Source organism: Ranitomeya imitator, chromosome 2 (assembly GCF_032444005.1).
Source record: "Ranitomeya imitator isolate aRanImi1 chromosome 2, aRanImi1.pri, whole genome shotgun sequence".
NCBI lineage: Eukaryota > Metazoa > Chordata > Amphibia > Anura > Dendrobatidae > Ranitomeya > Ranitomeya imitator.
This window is the reverse complement of record NC_091283.1, coordinates 166449572-166471931: the sequence shown is the minus strand read 5'-3', so window position 1 is coordinate 166471931 and position 22360 is coordinate 166449572. Positions and strand designations below refer to the sequence as shown.

Genomic DNA, 22360 nt, shown 5'->3' with positions numbered 1-22360 from the left:
GACACACTGGGGGTAATATGCTGGACACACTGGGGGTAATATGCTGGACACACTGGGGGCAGGACTGGAGGCATGGGCAGAATGTAGACACGGGGCATGATTGGAGACATGGGGCAGGATTGGATCATGGGGCAGGATGGATACGATGGAGACAGATGGGGCAGGATGGGGAGATCATATGGTGTAGAATGGATACTCATGAGTGCAGGATGGTTGAACATATAAGGAAAAATAGTGAAAAACCAGCTCACCTATTAGGCATATGTTGTGGGGAAGCCCGGATACCGTGCAGTCATCACGTGGAACGATAAGGCAAACAGGAAAAAAAATCCAGCTTCCAAAAATATCAAGATTTATTGAGGATAAAATCCAAAGTCCAATGACATGGTTCACAGGAGAATGAGTAGCAGCAGGCTACGCGTTTCGAACAATGAGTTCTTTTTCAAAGCTGCTCACTATGCATGACAGTATGGTTAAATAGCAGCTGTGACAAATCACAGTGAGTAAACCTATCACCTGACACATAGGTGAATTTACACAATAAAAACATCAAAATAACAGAAAAAGAGGAAAATTAACATACAAGTGCATCAAACATTACATGCAAGCTAAACAATGTTGATATCTTAATAGTGGAACATGATTTCTTTGCGAGCATTCAAGCCCGCAGGATAGCAAGTGTTAAGGCAGAACATCCAGTAAGCTTCACGCGTCATTAAGCGTCTTTTGAAGTCTCCTCCTCTGGCTGACATCGCAAGCTTCTCAATGCCGACAACCCGGAAAAATGCTGTGCTCCTCTGGTGACAGGTAATAAAATGCTTAGAGGCATAAGACATGGAGCGATTACTATCAGTAGAGACAACAATGTCAGTAATATGCTCAGAAATACGGATCTTAAGCGTACGAGTAGTGCAACCTATATAACTCAGTTTGCATTTTGTGCATGTTATCATATATACCACATTTCTGCTGTTACAATTAATAAGTTGCTGAATTCTATATTCCTGTCTGTTGTCGCTATCATGAAAAGAATGTGCAACAACAGAGTGAGCACATGTTCGGCATCTAGGGGCACCGCAGCGGTAAAAACCTGTATGATATAACCAGGTGCGAGAGACATTACCAGAATTGAAAAAACTGGGAGAAAGAATGTCAGATAAAGTGGTGGCCTTCTTTGCAACCACTTGACACCCTGAAGACAAAATCTTGGAAAGAATTTCGTCCTCATATAGAATAGGAATGTTTTTTAGAAGAAGAGATTTAATACTATTATATTGAGGACTGTATTTAATAGAGCAAAATATCTTTTGATTTTGATTAGAATTCCTCTCCTTATCTTTTGGCAAGAGCATATCGCTCCGTTTTTTCCTTTTCACTATATTTTTAGCTCTATCAAGCGACCAATTAGTGTAGCCTCTTTTTTATAGTCCCTTGCAGCACGAATCAATTTCTTGCCTGAGAATACCAGCATCATTGCAGTTTCTAGTTATCCTGGTTAATTCACCTACTGGTATAGACTTAATAGTATGTCCAGGATGGCTACTAGACGCATGCAAGATGCTGTTACCTGACAATGGTTTACAATATGTGGAAGTGGTGATAACATCACCTACAATACCACGCAACGTCAGATCTAAAAAAGAAATTACATGTGAATCAGTGTTACAGGTAAAACGAAGATTGAATTAATTGGAATTAAAATAACTCAATAGTTCCGGTATGGCAGATACATCGCCACTCCAAATAAGGAGCATATCATCGATGTATCTGCCATACCAGAATATATCCAACAAAAACGGATTACAGTCCGAGTATAGAAACAATTCCTCCCAATATGACATGACCAAATTGGCCACGGATGGTGAATGTTTACCTCCCATAGAGACTCCTTTGCATTGGAGAAAAAACTGTTGGTCAAAAGAAAAATAATTGTGAGTCATCAGAAAATAGATAGCTTGCATAATGTAATTGCACAAATCAATAGTATAATTGCTATATTTGTGCAGATGAAATTCAAGCGCTTGAATGACAATATTCTGTGGAATACATGTATAAAGAGAGATGACATCACAGCCTATCCAATGAAAACTGTCACTCCATACAGTATTAGAAAGTTGGTGCAAAACATCCCTTGAGTCTCTCAGAAATCCTGGAACTCTCATGACAAGAGGCTGCAACAAAGAGTCCACCCATTGACTTAAATGTTCCATAAGGGAACCCATCCCGGATATAATAGGACGCATTGGAGGAGGTGTAGTACCCTTATGCACTTTGGGCAAGCCGTACATCGTAGGTATAATAGGGTGACCCACCTTCAAATATTCCACATGCATGGGAGAACATATGGCTGGAGCCAGGAATTAGATAAACGGAGCCAGGGTTATAGGAATATTATTACCATAGGGGCTAATTAAGGGATATTATTACTGCAGTGATGTATTTATTTTATTTTTTGAGTATACTGTTTTAAATGGGGGGGGGCGGTCCTGTTATTGTGCAGAGTGACACTATATCGCCTTTTTATCTTCATGTGGTGTAATGTAGAAGTTGTGAAAAATTAAGTAATGTGTTCTGCAAGTGGAGCTTGAGATAACTGTGTTATTTCCTGCAGAAACGAGTCCTGGCTGGAAGAAATGATGGCAGTCTGTGCTGGATGAAAGATGAAGGAGTTCACCTAGAGACATCACTGATGAGTCAGTGTTGCCTATACACTGACACTATACACTATATACTATATACAGCGGTCCTGTGTACAATGTCACCAGTGATCACTGTATTACCTCTACACAGACACTGCATACTAAGTACAGATCTCCTGTGAATACTGGCACTTATGGTGATAGTATTGTGTTTTTTGTTTTTTTATTACTGATCAGTATTGTGGTACTCAGTCACTATGTGGTGGTAATATGTGGTCTGGAAATGGTGTTGTGGTATTTGTCCCTTGTATGTGCTATTTGGTCACCAAGTGGTAATATGTGGTCTTGACATGGTGCAGTGGTATTTGTTCCTTGTATGTGATATTATTCGATCACTGTGGTTGTAATTTGTGGTCTGGTCATGTGCGGTGATATTTGTTCCTTGTATGTGATATTATTCGATCACTGTGGTTGTAATTTGTGGTCTGGTCACGGTGCGGTTGTATTTGTTCCTTGTATGTGATATTATTGGTCAAGATATACCTAAATTGTATTGCAGATTTTAACAAATATTTAATAGGTTACAGTAGAGTAGGGCCCGGCCATTTTTCTGGAATAATCTGGTTCGGGTATATCATGACCCCCATCTCATGACCCCCGTCTCATGACCCCCGTCTCATGACCCCCATCTCATGACCCCCGTCACATGACCCCCGTCACATGACCGGGGGGGCCCACAGTGTGTGAACAGCCCGGGGCCCTGGCTACCCTTAATCCACCCCTGATGGTGCTGGTTAGCCTGCCTGGCTTAGAGTCCAGCTTCTTAGGCCTTTAGAAAAGGCACTCAATCCAGGAGATCTGCACACCTCCATACACACAGACATGTGTGAGACAAACAGGTCTCATTTTACCAAGTGAAACACACCCAAGGATGGAGATATGGAAAGCAGCCGTTTAGCTGCTCATTATCAACCTGTCATGGCCGATTAACCCCTTTTAGCCCCAGCATTACACCAGGTGTATCTTTCATCCACTTTGGGTCTAGTACTCCCCTTACAAGTGGAGCAGATTTTTCTGACTTTGGGTATTGATAGAATACTTGCTGCCTGCAGGCACCTCTAGAGGGAGCTAATGCCATGGATGGGTACAGTTAGTATTGAATGCACAGGGAGCTGTGGCAGCATGTGTCAGGTGGGCCTAGGGAAGCAGTTCAGTGGCCACCATGGAGCCCACCACAGTCACATGACTTGTTGATACCTAGCTGTAAATCCATGGGCATCTACTGATTGCAAAGCAGGTAATATCCTCTAGTTACATCGAGAGCTGCATTCAGACTTCTGCTGGTTGTGTCAGTGAAGCGATGGCCTGGGGACCACCACGGTGCAGGAAGACTACTGTACACAAGATGAGGTGCAAACAACAAAGGATAGATTTATTTGGAGACAGGGAATGGAAGGGACAAGGAAGGTGCAAACGGGGTTACAATAGCAAAAGATAATGCACATGAGTTATCTTGTCTGTAAAATAGCACAGTGCTTCAACAATTACAAACTCAGAATCTGTCTCACAAGCAACTTTACACAATAAAACATATATCAAGGCTACTCTGCATATAACCTCCCTGGCCTTTACTACGCAGGCCACACGGCTACCGTGCTCTAACTACTGAAGCCTGCACTAGGCCCTAACAGGTGCACCAAACAGGAACAAACTCACGGTGATGTTGGGGACACAGGTACAGTCCCAGGGGGCCCCCGAAGTCCAAAACGGTGGTGCGCACGGATTCCTGTCAGCTCTGCAAAGCGTGGTCTTCTCCTTGCTCCTGGAAACCGTAAGTCCCGTTCTCAGTATCTTCGTGGCTTCACAAACCAGCACAGAACAGCCACCCTTTGCTGTAACCGGGAAAGTCTATTTAGCAAACGCAGTTCGTCTCAAGCTGTGTAATCTTTCTTGCAGCCAACGACTCTTCCTTGCAGACAGGACAGCAAAAAGTTCTCTCAGTTCCCTCTGAAACTTTCCCTCCACACGCTGCTTCAGCTCCACCCCTGCACACAGCCCCGACCAGTTCATAGCAAACATAAGAGCAGGGGAGAACAGCAGAACATACCATCACACCAGACAAGGGGATGCAGCCTCTTAAAGTGACAGCGTGTTTCTTATTGTCCATAACAGCACCACCCTCTTACATGCCTCCCTTCTTAATGATGGTCATCCTCGGCCATCACAGCATCAGGGTAAAAGTGTAATGGAGGAGGCAACAAAGGTGTAAAAACAGAGCACACTGTTCTACATATCGGACTGGTGGAACCCCTGCATTAGACCTCTGGGATCTCCAAAGCTCTTGGCTTTCAGGCAAGGCTTGACTATCTTCCAGAGGAACACTTGTTGCAGGGGACATTGTGCGCTCTTGTCTGGTCTCATCCTCGCATGGCGGTACTGGTACATCCATGAGATTACCGTCTCTGGGCAGCTGAGGACCCCCTACTGTGTCAGGGATGGTCCACCACTCATCATCGATTTGGTCATCAGGCATGACAGATTCAGGAAGTGGAGTGGCACCTCCAGGCGACAATGGCATAGAACAGACTTCAGACTGGCAAGGCCGCAGCATATTTCTATAGTTCATATAGTACTCTAGGGGCGGATGCCCCATCTTCAATCTGTACCTTGTAGACAGGGCCGTTAGCATACACTCGCTCGATAACCTTGTACGGCTGTACTTCCCATCTCTCACTTAGTTTTCCTTTAGGGCATTTCTGTCTGACCAATACCCGGTCTCCAGGTTGGTGCGGTAACTCTTGAGTCGGTTTGCAGGCCGTATGTTCTTTTTCTTGAAGTTGCTGACCCGCCAACCGCCGTATCGTTTGCAAACGTTGCCGATGCTCTTTCACCCATGAGATGACATTTCGCTCCAACAGCTCCTCTGGCTGTTCCAAATTCAGCTCAATGATCTCTCGTCCAGCTCTTCCAAACAACAGTAGATAGGGGGTATAACCCGTGGTGGAGTGGACCCGATTGTTGTAGGTCCAGACCAATTCTGGCAGATAGTCTGGCCAACACACCTTCTTATCCTCCTCCAATGTCCTCAGCATCTGAAGCAAGGTTCTGTTGAAACGTTCGCAAGCTCTATTGCCTTGAGGATGGTAAGGGGTGGTCCGGGACCGCTCGATGCCATACATGCGATACAATTCTTCCATCACCTTGCCTTGGAAGCATGCGCCTTGGTCGGAGTGGATGCGCTTTGGGCACCCATACACCCGGATGAAGTCTTGACAGATGGCTCGCGCCGCCGATTCCGCAGTCTGGTCTCTAGTCGGAGTGACTACTGCGAACTTAGAGAAATGATCGGTCATCACCAAACAGTATTGCAGCCCCCGGGCCGAGTGTCCCACGAGGAGATAGTCGATCATCAAGACTTCCAACGGTTCCTTAGTTTGTATGGTCTGGATGGGTGCCCTCTGTTCAGTACTCTTAATGAGGTCACATACTCGACACTGCCGGCAAACCTCTTCCACCACAAGCTCCAACCAGCGGCAATACACATACCGCTGCAACTATTGTTAGGTCTTTGTGGGGCCGAAGTGCGCTCCGAATTCGTGGGCTTCTTTAGCTATTTCTTGAGCCATTCTTCCTGGGATGACCACTTGCCACCTTACTTCCATATCTTTTGGCTGTTTCCTCTTACGATATAGTTCTGACTCTCGCACTTCCAGTCTTTCCCACTGGTGCAACACACTCCTCATTTCAGAGTCCAGATTATCTCTCTCTTGTTTGCCAGGCTTCCTCTTTTGCGTTACCCACCATTTCATCTGTCTCAGCCCTTCGTCTTCATCCTGAACGTGTCCCCATTCCTCATTGGTTCTCCCCAGGGACCGGGGTAATGCACAGGCCTCCCTTCTTGACTGGGCCACAACCATTGGGGGCTTGAACTTATTGAAGTCTGGGGTTTCCTCCTCTTCGAGTTGCTCATCAAGATCCCCCACTGGAGTCTCCACAGGCACTCTTGACAGCCCATCCGCATTTGCGTTTTCGGTAGCAGAGCGATAACGGATGGTAAAGTTGAACTTGGCCAGGCGAGCCATCCACCGTTGTTCTAAGGCCCCCCGTTTAGCATTCTCAAGGTGGGCCAGGGGATTATTGTCTGTTCGAACTTGAATTTTGGTTCCTGTCAGGAAGCCTGCAAACTTTTCTATCATGGCCCACACCAGGGCCAGGAGCTCTAACCGGAAGGAGCTGTAATTATGAGGGTTTCTTTCGCTGTCTCGCAGGGACCTGCTAGCATACCCGATAACTCTCTCATGTCCATCCTGTATCTGAGAAAGTACTGCACCGAGTCCATGAAGGCTACCATCGGTGTACAACAGGAACGGTTGATCAAGGTCTGCGTAGGCCAAAATCGGGGCCGAAGTAAGGGCATTCTTTATAGCCTGGAAGGCCTCGTGTTGTCCCTGTGACCAGGGGATGCGCTGGGTCTTCGGCACTCCAGCGGTCCCCCTGAGCAACTCATTGAGAGGACCTGCCACCTTTGCGAAGTCTTTAACAAACCGGCGGTAGTACCATTACAACAGACAAGGGGATGCAGCCTCTTAAAGTGACAGCGTGTTTCTTATTGTCCATAACAGCACCGCCCTCTTACATCAGGGTCCCCACCAACCATTTATAATAATGGTGTCTTCATAGGAAGCAGAGGGGCATAAGGGTGATGCCCCCAACCTCTGCTAACCTTGGACACAGGTGGGCATGTACCAGCTCCCACAGATCCCTAATTTGATCCTTTTTTCAGGTGTACGCAGCACATTGTCTATAGCGGTAAAATATTTGCATATTGTCTCCAGGAAATGCCCTCATTTACCAGCTCTCTCTCTATGCCACCTTTGTATGCCAGCTTCACCATAGTAGAACTGCATCCACAAAAGCACATACATGTAGATTTAGAGATTAAGCAGCTAATGTTACGGAAGGTGCAGGCATTGTGTGCCGGAGCCAAGAAAGGGGTGGGGAGGGGGCCCCGGGGGGTATAAATGGTGGTTGGCGGCAGGGGTTGTCAGAGGAATGGGCACAAAAGTAGTCTGTACCACTTACAACAGTAAAGAACCAGATATAGGGACCAACAAACGCCTGGAGCACCGCGCCCCGCAGCATCCCTGAACATGTCGCCCCTTCCTCTCCTTCTCATATTTGGTGCAGCAGGACTGTTCTCCGCACGAGCTGCCAGTAAGTGTAACCCTCTATGTCTACACGGGGGAATTGCATGTTAAGCAATTGCTTTATCTATAAAAATCTCTATTCAATGAAAAGTTCTGCAACTTATTAATATACTTTGGGTTTCAATTCCTCACAATTTGCTACATTTCTGCTGTCAGTGAATCATTCTTGTTTGGATCCAGGGGCAGAAGACTGACCTCATTCTTCTCAGAGAAGTCAGTCCAGGGTCCGAATTGATACATTGTCAGAAAGGGGACAGATGTGATACACTGTAACAAAACCTCAGCTCAGGCTTGTTGGGTCAGAACACTGTGCGCCAATAACTACCATACCTATCATCCACATTTCTCTAGAATCATACAACATCCTCTGCTTTGCTGAATTCAATGAGAAAACTCTACAGTGCGATGATTTTCTGGGGGATGGAATCCCACAAATAGACTGCTGCCTGAACAGCAAATATGGCTTCAAGAGGGACCCCCAGTCTGAATGCCAATCCTGCCGGTGAGAAAATCCTGTGCTGCCAGAGGGACCACATCTATAATAGAGGACGGTATTATAGTAGTTATATTCTTGTACATAGGGGGCAGTGTTATAGTAGTTATATTCTTGTACATAGTGGCAGTATTATAGTAGTTATATTCTTGTATGTAGGGGCAGTGTTATAGTAGTTATATTCTTGTACATAGGGGCAGTATTATAGTAGTTATATTCTTGTACATAGTGGCAGTATTATAGTAGTTATATTCTTGTATGTAGGGGCAGTGTTATAGTAGTTATATTCTTGTACATGGGGGCAGTATTATAGTAGTTATATTCTTGCACATAGGGGGCAGTATTATAGTAGTTATATTCTTGTACATAGGGGCAGTATTATAGTAGTTATATTCTTGTACATAGTGGCAGTATTATAGTAGTTATATTCTTGCACATAGGGGGCAGTATTATAGTAGTTATATTCTTGTACATAGCGGCAGTATTATAGTAGTTATATTCTTGTACATAGTGGCAGTATTATAGTAGTTATATTCTTATACATAGGGGCAGTGTTTTAGAAGTTATATTCTTGTACATAGGGCAGTATTATAGTAGTTATATTCTTGTATATAGGGGCAGTATTATAGTAATTATATTCTTGTACATAGGAGCAGTATTATAGTAGTTATATTCTTATACATAGGGGCAGTATTCTAGTAGTTATATTCTTGTACATAGGGAACAGTATTATAGTAGTTATATTCTTGTACATAGGGAACAGTATTATAGTAGTTATATTCTTGTACATAGGGGCAGTATTATAGTAGTTATATTCTTGTACATAGGGGCAGTATTATAGTAGTTATATTCTTATACATAGGGGCAGTATTATAGTAGTTATATTCTTGGACATAGGGGCAGTATTATAGTAGTTATATTCTTGTACATAGGAGCAGTATTATAGTAGTTATATTCTTGTACATAGGGGCAGTATTATAGTAGTTATATTCTTATACATAGGGGCAGTATTATAGTAGTTATATTCTTGGACATAGGGGCAGTATTATAGTAGTTATATTCTTATACATAGGGGCAGTATTATAGTAGTTATATCCTTGTACATAGGGGCAGTATTATCTACTATATAATTGTCTAAGGGTCACTTCCGTCTGTCTGTCTGTCATGGATATTCATTAGTCGCGGCCTCTATCTGTCATGGAAATCCAAGTCGCTGATTGGTCGTGGCAAAACGCCCACGACCATTGCCACGACCAATCAGCGATGGCCATAGTCTGGCAGCAAAATGGCCGCTGCTTTACTGCCCTGCAGTCAGCGCTGAGCGCTCACACAGGGTTAATGCCAGCGTTAACGGACCGCGGTGTAACGCACTCCGTTAACGCAGCTATTAACTGTGGCTCTGCTATATACTACGTCGCTGACCAATATACTACATAGCTGTGCAATACACTACGTGACTGTGTTATATACTACGTGGCTGTGCAACATACTACGTGCCTGTGCAATATACTACGTGGCTCTACAATATACTACGTGGCTATGTTACATACTACATGTCTCTGCTATATACTACGTGGCTGACCAATATACTACATACCTGTGCAATACACTATGTGGCTATGTTATATACTACGTGGCTGTGTTATATACTACGTAGCTCTGCTATATACTACGTACGCTGTGTTACATACTATGTAGGTCTGTTATATACTACGTAGCTATGTTATATACTACGTCGGTTGTATTATATACTCCATCACTGTGCAATATAGTATATAGCCTGTGCTATATACTACCTAAATATTCTAGAATACCCAATACGTTAGAATCGGGCCACCATCTAGTAGTTTTATATTCTTATACTTTTTCAGCTCTGCTGGTTGGTCGGAGTGGGGCAACTGGAGCCCTTGTTCTGTGTCATGTAAGGAAGGTGTTCAGAAGAGACAAAGAACCTGTGTAGGACAAGGTCATTGTCAGGGAGAAGCTCTGGAAGTGAGATCCTGCAGTTTACAAGAATGCTGCGCAGGTGACCATGTGTGTACTGTATATATTATCATAGGCGATGTACAATTCTCTCTGGGGATAAAGTAACAATGAGTTGGTGTATGTAAGTATATCATATATGATAGCTTTGGTGAGCTGGTGTATCTAAGCCTTTTATGTGTGATAGTGTCTGATTCCATTGCCTAACAAAATCCTGTATTGTTCAGTGATCGGGGGTTGGTCAATGTGGTCATCGTGGTCAAGATGTTCTGTTACTTGTGGTAAAGGAGAAATGATGAGAAGTAGAAAATGCAACAATCCAGCACCTTATTGTGGCGGGACATGTACTGGCAAGAGCGGAGAAGCAGAGCAATGTGATACTCATCAGGATTGTCCAAGTAAGTGACCCCCAATAAGGTGACCATGAAACCTGATATCATGTTTGGGTGAAACCAAGAATCTTCTTAGCCAACATGGAATTCTGCCACAAGAGCCACCATACTCCTTCATGATACAACCATAGTTGGATCAGGTATTTCTTCCAGATATCTTGCAGATAATGACCCTCAGTTTGGTTTTCTTGAGAATATTCTGGAGTTGAATTTGGGTGAAACCAGGGTGGTTGTTGTTATAGAGATGTGGACTTTTAGCCAACATGGCTCCTGCACCCGGAGTCACGATACTCCTTTATGATAGGACCATGGTTATGTAGAAGAGATAGGTACGTCTTAATCAAAATGGGATTTTGCCCCTGGAGACACCATGCTCCTATCTTTTCGATTCTTTATGATAGAACCATAGGTGGATTAAGAGATTCTCCATTCCTACCTTTGGAGGTAATGACCCTCAGTTTGTTTTTCTTGAGGACAATCTTGAGTGGGTTTTGAGTAGAACCAAAGTTGGATTGTCACGCTTCTACCCGAAGCAAGACGGCACACTAAAAGACAGAAGGGGAAGAAAGCTGTGTCACTAGGGAAGGATTCAATCACCCTTGAAACTTACCCTGCGCCACCCTAAGCTTCCTAGCATTCCTGGATGGGTTATTTCATCCTATCCAGCGATCATGTTCCTACCTCTGTCTTACCCTAAGTACTACCCTGATTATTGAGTAGGATAGCAGGGATTCTAGTCTTGCTCTAACATAAAGACACAGAAGATAAACAGACAGGGATAAAAGTAAGCCACAGTCATGCAAAAACACTGTCAAACAATCGAGTGGGAAATATGGAAGTAGAGAGTGAGACAAACCAATTAAGAATAGAGATTGGGATGCACACACATAAACCAAGTACGTGCAGATATCTCATGAAACAATTAAAAATGCCTGCTCCTGTCTCAGCTCACTCTTCCAGCTCCAAACCAGGTAGTTTCAAGATATCACTGGCAACAAATGAAGCTTAGAGGAGACTATTTAAACCAGAGGGAGGTGATAAACTCAGAACAGCTGAGACAACTCAGGATGGAGAGCTTAAAGAGACAAACAGGACTGATTAACCCTTGCAAGAACAGAGCAAGGAAAAGTTGAACTGCTAATAGAAAGGTGAAGCATTTCTAACCAGCACAGATGTACATGTAACCAGACTCCGTGATCTTCTGGCCCTACTCTCTCGCGGCATCCCCATGGCATGGGTGGTGTAGAAGTTGTGGCGACTTCTTAGCCAACATGAGATTTTTCCTCTGGAGCCACAATGCTTTTCTCATCTCTTAATGACAGGACCATAGTTGGCATAGGACCTTTTCTGTTCCAAGGGTAATGATCCTCAGTTGGATTTATTGACCCTGGTCTTGTAGATAGGAGTTGTTCGGTGTCAGGTCATTCGACCTAGTCAAAGGTAAGGTACATCAGCAAGTTGGAGTCCCATAGCCATTGCAGATGTGTGGGTTCCAGCCATGACAGGCTCCAGGTACAGTATATATAGGCCCAGTAAGCCACATTTGCCCTCTATCTACCTAACTCTTGGGTTAACCAGAGCTTTTCTCTAGAGCTCACAACATAACAGCCCACAAAATCCAGTGGATGCTGGCATCACCTCTGCCATCAAAAAGTTTTCAACTCTAGTCATGATATTCCAAGTTCTTCTGAAATATCTTTTATGAGGTCCTGATGGACATTTGTTCCTCCTTCAGCTCATGGTTCATGGGGAAATTGGGAATCCTGGAGTCAATGTTCCTCTCATTGTCGAAACAAAGGACCTGGGAATATTCCAGTTCAGTCACGTCAGCGAGAGTGCAACAACCCTACACCATCCAAACGCCCACCAGGAGACCCCTGCCAGGGTAATAAGCAAGAGGAACGAGCATGTCCAGATCTTCCTTACTGTCCAGGTAAGATACCCCAGCATATGGAAGAGCTGCCCCATCCCATGTCTATCACTATCACTATATGTAGTCACGTTCTGGGCTTCCACCCACAAAGATTTCTATTGAAACCCAGTAGTGAGAAGTTAGCTACTTCCTCCTTCACTTGTGTCACTCTTGAACCTCCCATAATTTCTGGAAAAAAAAGAGTATAACTTCAAAGACTAAAAATTAAGGGTCATGGTCTTTGACTACCAAGGAGTGTTGAGAGAGGAAGGAAAAGAGCTTTTGGGTGGCAGAAAAGCAAACTCCATAAAGACAACTATGGCTCACAGGAAATAGACTGGCCAAGTATTCGAGCCTATAAAAGAGATATTGCTGATAAGGGTGGAGTGCCCCCAGACACAGGGCCGCGGGGTACTCGGTCCGGGTTGTCACGGTGGCTAGACCCGGCCTGTGACCCTGCTAAGTGGTGTCCAATAAAAGGTGATAGTGCGTAGTGCAGACCGCGAGGAATAACGAGGACACAGGGTTGCAGTTTCTTTACCTTTTTACTGAAGGTTTCGGGATCCACAATCCAGAGCACTGCTAACAGGGCTGGCTGAGACCGGCCGGTCCGAAGGCACATCCAGAGTTCCCTTTGCAGGTGGAAATCAGTGTCTACCTTCTAGCGCCTGTGTGTTGTAGTCCTTCCCTACTGAGCACCACGGGATAGTCCTCACAACTGTCATATCTGTCCTCTCTTTTCTCTCTGTCCCCCACTATGACGTGGCTAGGACGCACCCGTATGACAGGTAGACCTGGAGTTATTCTGGGACCCTGGCGATGCCCCTCTCCCACGATTGCCTCCTATGTCCGTTCAGGTGATTTAAGTTAGACAGCCCACCTGTAGTTAACTGTCCTGCCGCTGTTTGAAGTAATGCGTAGAGTCTGTTATTTCCTCGGAGCTCCGGCCACTGGCTACGCGCTTCAGTAGGATGTTGCCGTTCTCGGGGAACGACTCCTACTGGCTCTATCTCTTTTGTACTCTGATCCCGTTTCTCACTGCTTCACAGTATCCTTCTCTTCGTGTCCTTTCTAAGATGCCGCCGCAAGGTAGTGCAGGCGCGGCTCTGTAACAATCAGTCCTTTCTGCTAGGCCCCTGTCAGGAACCCACCTCTGACAGGTCTTCCCTGGAGCTCTCCCAGGCTACTTTCTGTTCTAACTTCCTATCCGACCCCTAGTTTTACCAGTGTGAGGAGTGACCTAGTAAATAGTGCCTCTTGCTCCCCCTATTGTCCGAAGTGTGAAGTGTAATGTGTGCTTGTGATACCTGGTCAGATGAACTCCTTTAGTGCAATCAGACATAACATCACCCTCCTTAGCGGCAGAGCGACATTACTGCAACGACCAGGTCTCTGGGGCGCTGCACTGGCGTTGCAGCACAATTTGGGAGCTGTCAGGGTCACGAAAAAAATCTACTTTTAGGCCACATTCCCACATTGAGTATTTAGTGAGTTTTTCCCCTCAGTATTTGTAAGCTAAATCAGGAGTGGGTGATAAATACAGAAGTGGTGACGTGTTTCTTTTATACTCCTTTTACTGCTCCACTCCTGGTTTTGGCTTACAAATACTGTGGGAAAATACTGACCAAATACTCAACGTGTGCACGTGGCCTCAGTGTCCAAACTGGTGCCATCAATACTACAGTATTCAAGGCCATAAGTCACTCTGTGGCCACGTTTTGGAGTTTGGATGATTTGTTCCTCTAATATTCCCGTAGTTGATGGCAGCTGGGGGTCTTGGAAAAAAGACTCGGAGTGTACAGTCACCTGCGGCATTGGACGGATTAAAGAGAAGAGGTCATGTGACACCCCTCCACCGCAGTACGGAGGAAGAGATTGTGCAGGGTCTATCACTCGAGATGCCATCTGCAACACAAAGGTTCCTTGCCCTCGTAAGTGACGGTCGGAACTTTAATTCTTGGGAGGTTTGTCCATTGCATTCAGCAGAAACTGACAATGAGGGTGGCAGCAGAAGAAGAGTGTGTTGATCTAGTAACAGACAGTGACCTGATATTAGTAAAGGGTTGCATGAGACAGGGAGAGAATGAGGATGTAAAGGAGAGGGACATAGTGAATAGTGCTGGTGTCACAGCAGCACAGAGTATTTTAGTAGTGTGGCATATGGATGTTGTAGGAGGCAGTGACTTGATATACATATTGAGAGGGCCGCATGTGAGAAAAGGTATAATGTAAGGAAGGGAAATGGTGCATAGTGGAAGAAGCAGATATCACAGCAGCACAGAGTATTTCAGGATATTGGTGTGCTTTTCTTGTAAGGGAGGGAACCTAATTTTAGTAAAGGGAGGTTGCATGTGAGACACCGTCATTATTTAAGGAAGGAACATAGTAGACAGAGGAAGCAGCAGATATTACAGCAGCACAGAGTATTTTAGGAAAGGGTTGTGTTTCCTAAATGGGGAACATTATCCTGATTTTAGGAAGGAAAGGTTGCATGTAGAACACAGCTGTTATGTAAGGAAGGGATATAGTGGAAGCGGCTAATTTCCCAGCAGCACAGATTATTTCAGGAATGTGGTGTTTTGCTCTTGTGGGGGAAGTGACTTGTCCATATTTGATGATTTGAGTGACCACAGGGCTGCACGTGACGGGGAAAGTGTCCTCATGTGTGGAGAGGAATGAGGACAAGGGGAGTATCACAGGCTAACAGTAGAAGGAGCAGTGTCCCAGCGGCACAGAGTATTTCAGGGTAAATAGGGGGATTTTCGGACCTCCATGTATTTTTATAGAAGCTTTTTCTGTTTGCGGCAGTCGATGGGCAGTGGTCGCATTGGCAGGAATGGTCACCGTGTACCCGACTTCAAGGTGAAATTATGTGCCAAAAAAAAGTGGGAATTCAGTCCAGACGTCGTCAATGTATCGAGACCACTGATGGCGGGAAATGGTGTGAAGGAAAATACAGAGAAAGCCGCAACTGCTACAACATCACCAACTGCATGTGTAAGTGACTTCTGCGAACTTCCAGGTTAAAGCCATGAAATCTTCTGATACCAGGTGTTAGTCTCTCCTAGAACTCTCCTGGATCACATTTATAACAATCTGTTCCTGTTTGGGGTAGGCCACAATGATTTTAGCAGAACTCGCCAGTATTTAAAGCTGGGGGCGCTGTTGCATTAATGTCTATGGAAAGTCTGGTGTTTAAAAGTAGTACTGCAAGTGACTATAAAATATCAAGACTGTCTCAGAAACAGAAGACCCCCAGTTTTATTAGACAAGAGTGAATAGGAAACATAATATATAATGTTATTTTATAAAAAGGAGTTATATTATTGAGGTTTTACACATTCTCTTTAAGATATGCACGTGTGAGGGGTCTCATCAAGGGTGGATAAAGGGTAGCCAGGGCCCCGGGCTGTTCAGACACTGTGGGCCCCCCGATCATGTGACGGGGCCATGTGACGGGGTCATGCGACGGGGTCATCATATACCTGAACCAGATTATTCCAGAAATATAGTTGCTGTGTGAAACTATAACCTGTGAAACATCCATTGATCTAGTCAATTTACCCTTCAGTTAGGAAGAAGAAAAACAAAACACAATACTATCACCATAAGTGCCAGTATTCACAGGAGATCTGTACTTAGTATGCAGTGTCCATGTAGAGGTAATACAGTGATCACTGGTGACATTATACACAGGAACTCTGTATATAGTATACAGTGTATAGTGTCAGTGTATAGGTGACGTCTCTAGGTGAAGTCCTTCTTTTTTCATCCAGCACAGACCGCCATCATTTCTTCCAGCCAGGGCTCGTCTCTGCAGGAAATAACACAGTTATCTCGAGCTCCGCTTGCAGAACACATTACTTAATTTTTCCCAACTTGTACATTACACCACATGAAGAAAAAAAAGGCAACATAGTGTCACTGTACACAGTAACAGGATCGCCCGCCCATTTAAAACAGTGTCCTCAGAAAATAAAATAAATACATCACTGCAGTAATAATATCCCTTAATTAGTCCCTATGGTAAAAATAATATCCCCCATCCTGGCCCCGTGTATCTCATTCCTGGCTCCAGCCATATGTTCTCCCATCCTGCCCTCATGAGTATCCATCCTGCCCCATATGATCTCCCCATCCTGCCCCATCAGTCTCCATTGTATCCATCCTGCCCCATGATCCCGCATGATCTGTCTTCAATCCTACCCCATGTCTTTCATTCTGCCTCGTGTCTCCAATCATGCCCCCAGTGTGTTCAGCATCTCTGCCCCCAGTGTGTCCAGCATCTCTGCCCCCATTGTCCAGCATCTCTGCCCCAGTGTCCAGCATCTCTGCCCCCAATGTCCAGCATCTCTGCCCCCAGTGTCCAGCATCTCTGCCCCCAATATGTTCAGCATTCTGCCCCAGTGTGTCCAGCATTCTGCCCCAGTGTGTCCAGCATATTGCCTCCAGTGTGTCCAGCATATTGCCCCCAGTTTGTCCAGCATTCTGCCCCATTGTGTCCAGCAATCTGCCCCAGTGTCTCCAGCATATTCCCCCAGAGTGTCCAGTAATCTGCCCCAGTGTCTCCAGCATTCTGCCTCAGTGTCTCCAGCATATTGCCCCCAGTTTGTCCAGCATTCTGCCCCCAGTGTATCCAGCATTCTGCCCCAGTGTGTCCAGCATATTGCCCCAGTGTGTCCAGCATATTGCCCCCAGTGTGTCCAGCTTATTGCCCCCAGTGTCTCCAGCATATTGCCCCAGTGTCTCCAGCATATTGCCCCAAGTTTGTCCAGCATTCTGCCCCAAGTGTGTCCAGCAATCTGCCCCCAGTGTGTCCAGCATATTGCCCCCAGTGTGTCCAGCATATTGCCCCCAGTTTGTCCAGCATTCTGCCACCAGTGTGTCCAGAATTTTCCCCAGGGTCTCCAGCATATTGCCCCCAATGTGTCCAGTAATCTGCCCCAGTGCCTTCAGCATTCTGCCCCAGTGTCTCCAGCATATTGCCCCCAGTTTGTCCAGCATTCTGCCCCCAGTGTGTCCAGCATTCTGCCCCAGTGTGTCCAGCATATTGCCCTCAATGTGTCCAGCATATTGCCCCCAGTGTGTCCAGCATATTGCCCCCAGTGTCTCCAGCATTCTGCCCCCAGTGTCTCCAGCATATTGCCCCAGTGTCCCCAGCATATTGCCCCAGATTGTCCAGCATTCTGCCCCCAGTGTGTCCAGCAATCTGCCCCCAGTGTCCAGCATATTGCCCTCAGTGTGTCCAGCATTCTGCCCCAGTGTCCAGCATATTGCCCCAGTTTGTCCAACATTCTACCCTCAGTGTGTGTGTCCAGCAATCTGCTCCAGTGTCTCCAGCATATTTCCCCCAGTGTGTCCAGCAATCTGCCCCAGTGTGTCCAGCATTCTGCCCCCAGTGTGTCCAGCATTCTGCCCCCAGTGTGTCCAGCATTCTGCCCCCAGTGTGTCCAGCATATTGCCCCCAGTGTGTCCAGCATATTGCCCCCAGTGTGTCCAGCATATTGCCCCCAATGTGTCCAGCATCTTGCCCCCAGTGTGTCCAGCATTCTGGCCCAGGCCCCACGGATTGCCGTTCGCAATAATAATAAAAAAAAAACGAGTTATCCTCAGCTGTCCGCACTCCTTCGGCGAAGCTCTCTCCACGCTGCTGAAGTGCGCACTCGCTGGCGACTGACAATGACATCAGACATCGGAGACGTGCGCGCTGCAGCTGGCTTCAGCTGCCAGCCTTCAATTGGCTGGCGGCTGTTAACTATTGACGTGTGGGCGCACGCCCCCACGTCAATAGCGTTAAACTGCCGCAGCGCCGGTAGGGGCTCAGTGAGCCAGTAATGCCCTGATGGCGGCGGTCAATCTGAGCGGTTGCCCAGGGCCCCCCCACACCACTGGGCCCTGGGCTACCTCTCAGATTGACCTCATTATAATCCGCCACTGGGTCTCATACATGGTAGTTGGTGGTCCATGTGTCAGTCATGCAGTCTCACAACTTACTGTAAACTATATTTCCTTAATACAGTATCTTCTTGCGTATTTTTGTATTCCAGTTCCCGGAGCGTGGTCGGAGTGGAGCCAGTGGGGACTTTGCTCCCGTCCATGTGGATCGTCTGAACGAATAAGATCCAGGGAGTGTTTACCACAGTTTACTGATTACCCGTAAGTTTACTACTTCCCATCCGCCCCATGAAATTGTACAGTGATCAATGCAGTACATAAAGCAGACATCTAATAGGATGACTACTATACAGTATGTGCAGTGATTGGCTGCAGCACCATCAGTACAGACACCAGGAGCGTTACATTCTGCTAACTTTCTTTATGGGTTTAATAGTGAAAAATAAAATTCATACCATGTTTTATACCATTTACCAATCACAATGAACATTAAACATGTCTGCAATATTTACTGGTTTATGACATTTATTTTTAGAACATGTATCAAGAGGTGAATGTAATTACTTTTTATTATTTTTAGTCATTTTATAAGAAAACAATCTATTTATTCCCCCTATTATACAGGCATGTAGAGATGTGCATGTGCATACAGATACTGTATGTATCTCTATATAGCAGTACAATATTACTGGAAAAGAAGAAGCCTATTTAGATCTTTGGGCAGAGAAATTCCTCCTATATGCAGTATAGACCATGGCTCAGTGCTATAGTTTCTGCCTGCTGTGCTGGAGGTTGTGAGTTTGGAAAAGATCACAGTTGAAGAAAAGCAAGCAATTCATTTTCCGGCGTCTCTTCCTCAGTATACGGGGGAGAAACTACAATGGAGAAATCAAAATTGTCCAGACTGGCATACATGCCCAAAGCTGTCCTATAATTTGGTGGCTAGTATATAATGCTGGTGGCTACCATGTCTACCCCTCTATGATGCTGGTTCCTCACTCTCAGGGACATTACTATAGGGTCGACAGAGTTTTAGGATCCCACTTTAGCCTAACGGTTCCTCTGCCCCATATGTAGAGACCAGAATGTGTGATATTTGGGGTCCTGTTACAGATTTTTCATAGGGGCCCAGCAGCTTCATGTTTTATCTCTGATGACCCTCATGTCTTCTTCTACAGAGATATGGTCCAAGGAGCTACCGAGCTTGTGGAGGTGACCTTCTCAGGCAAGCCCATAGTGCAATGTGATCCAATCAAGGGAGAACGACTGAAAGTGGAGGAGAAAACAGAATGTCGAAACCTTCCACCGTGCAAATGAGGTGAATATGAGGTGAGGAGGAACCCATAACTTATAGGCCATGGGGCACGAGGACCAGCTGAGGGACATGTATAGACATGGTGGCACCTGGCTGGTTACATTGAGGACAGTTCATGGGACAATCAGTTTACCTTTCACGTCTAGGACCAGTCTTTAGGGTTTGTAAGGCTGGTTTCACATTTGCGTTTTTTGCCGCTGCGTTTTAACGCATATAAACGCATGCGTTTTTTTTCCTATATTTAACATTAAAAATGCATGCGTTTTTTTGTACACGTTTGGCCGCGTTTGACGACGCATGCGTTTTTTTGATGCTTGCGTTTTGGTGCGGAAATGCAACATGTAGTAATTTCTAGAGGCGTTTTTTTTCCCGCAAAAAAACGCATGCGTTCGATTGCGTCAATATAACGTATTGCTGTCTATGTAAACGCATGTGTTTTTCAGCACATACGTTTGGTTGCGTTTTTGAACGCATGCGTTTCAATAGAGAAAAACAAGTCTAGACACTGATAAGCCACCCCCCACCATCAAGGTGATAAAGGGATCCAAACCCTAACCCTATCCCTAACCCTAGCCCTAACCCTAGCCCTAACCCTAACCCTATCCCTAACCCTAGCCCTAACCCTAACGGGAAAATGGAAATAAATATATTTTTTTAATTTTTTAATTTTTTCCGTAACTAAAAGTTGATGAAGGGGGTTTGATTTCTATTTATAAGGGGTTTTCTAGTGGATTTTTATGATTGGCAGCTGTCACACACATAAAGACGCTTTTTATTCCGATGTTTGTGAAGCAGAATGAACAAAAACCAGCTTGTGAAATTTCTCATCATGCGTACCAAAAGCGCAAACGCAGGAAAAAACGCAGCGTTTGTACGCGTTTACATGCGTTTTTTTCACTACTTGCGGATGCGTTTAAAACGCTGCGTTTTTAAACGCAAATGTGAAACCAACCAAACCTGTTTTTGCTTAGCGAGCTGGTTGTATCATTTCAGCACAGCATGGCAGTGGAATTGTATGTACCAATGAAAGGTAGGGCAAGGGACAGTATAAGGGTGATGAAGTGCTGATCAGAGCTCAGTTTCTTAATTTTACATGAGGCAATAATTGCGCGGATTTCATAGAAACGGTCATTGCACATTCCCTGCCAATCAACGTAAAGGATATGATCACTTATAATCAGGAGACCCCTTCACTGATTGTGGAGGTGATCAGGAGCGATCACTCAGCCAATTACCGGCCAATGTCCTACAGCTTCCTTATGCTAATACTTTTTGTATTTTGTTTTCAGCATTTCCTTTTCCTGTTCCAGCCATTACTATACCTATGTGACTGGGATGCCAGCCGTGCGGGAATCTTCATGTGATGAATAAATATAATTTTCCTATACAAATGCGGCTCTGTGTCTTTTGTATCTACTAGGAATGGTCCTGAAGGCCAGTCATGGTGGTCAGGGGTCGGTCAGCCCGAATGGATTATATCCAGTTTACTCATTCTTTTTGTAGTCTTTTTTTAGTCTTTGCTGTACAAGACTTGTAATGGTGCCCATGACAACTACTCCTGGCCTTTAACATTGACTGCAGCTATAACTTGAGCTTTCCGGCCTTTTCTACTTGCAGGATGCCACTAAATCTGAATTTATAACAATCTCTCCTTAAATCAGAAAGACGTTGTCACGTATTATTTACTTTTCATTTGTTTCAGGGCATCCATAACTTCCCTCCCCTGCTCCCATCGGTGCTGACATGTCCTTGGCACCCTGCGGTCGTCTGTTTACCCAAATAATCTAATCAGGTAACAAAGCTTTGTGTCTGTGCCAATGACTGTGAACATCACAGGAGCGAAAAGGGAGAAATAACTCAAGAACTGTGTGCTGGCACCATATATATCTGCTTAGTGATCAAGTAAGATCTGAGCACAGTAGTCATATCTGGGCACTGCCCTATCATATCTGGGCACTGCTGTATTATATATGGCACTCCTATTATATCTGGGCACTGCTCTGTTATATCTGGCGCTGCTGTATTATATCTGGACACTGCTCTATCACATCTGGACACTGCTCTATTACTGTATATCAGGACACTGCTCTAGTATATCTGGGCACTGCTCTATTATATCTGGACACTGCTCTATTACGTCTGAGGATTGCTCTATTGTATATGGGCTCTGCTCTATTATATCTGGACACTGCTCTATCATATCAGAACACTGCTGTATCATATATGGACACTGCTCTATTATATCAGGACACCACTCTATTATATCTGGACAATGCTGTACATCTGGGCACTGCTGTATTATATCTGAGCACTGCTATGTTATAACTCGGCACTGCTCTATCGTATATGGACACTGCTCTATTATATCTGGGCACTGCTCTATTATATCTGGGCACTGCTCTATTATATCTGGATACTGCTCTATTATATCTGGGCACTGCTCTATTATATCTGGGCACTGCTCTATTATATCTGGATACTGCTCTATTATATCTGGGCACTGCTCTATTATATCTGGGCACTG

General features: G+C 45.1%; 1 protein-coding gene across 2 annotated transcripts; it reads left to right on the top strand.

The window, feature by feature from the left end:
- Positions 1-752: 752 nt before the first annotated feature.
- LOC138662323 (properdin-like) lies at positions 753-21227 on the top strand. 2 transcript variants are annotated; one of them, XM_069747817.1, is made up of 11 exons: positions 753-807; positions 2612-7853; positions 8198-8348; positions 10211-10365; positions 10550-10720; positions 12450-12647; positions 14384-14557; positions 15435-15623; positions 18674-18782; positions 19700-19850; positions 21126-21227. In XM_069747817.1, the coding sequence occupies exons 2-10, from the start codon at positions 7790-7792 to the stop codon at positions 19836-19838; spliced, it is 1350 nt and encodes a 449-aa protein (XP_069603918.1). In that variant the 5' UTR covers positions 753-807; positions 2612-7789; the 3' UTR covers positions 19839-19850; positions 21126-21227. The 2 variants fall into 2 exon arrangements, with proteins under 2 accessions (XP_069603918.1, XP_069603919.1); XM_069747818.1 differs by lacking the exon at positions 753-807 and having other exon boundaries at positions 7676-7853; positions 19700-19839.
- The last annotated feature ends 1133 nt before the right edge of the window (positions 21228-22360 follow it).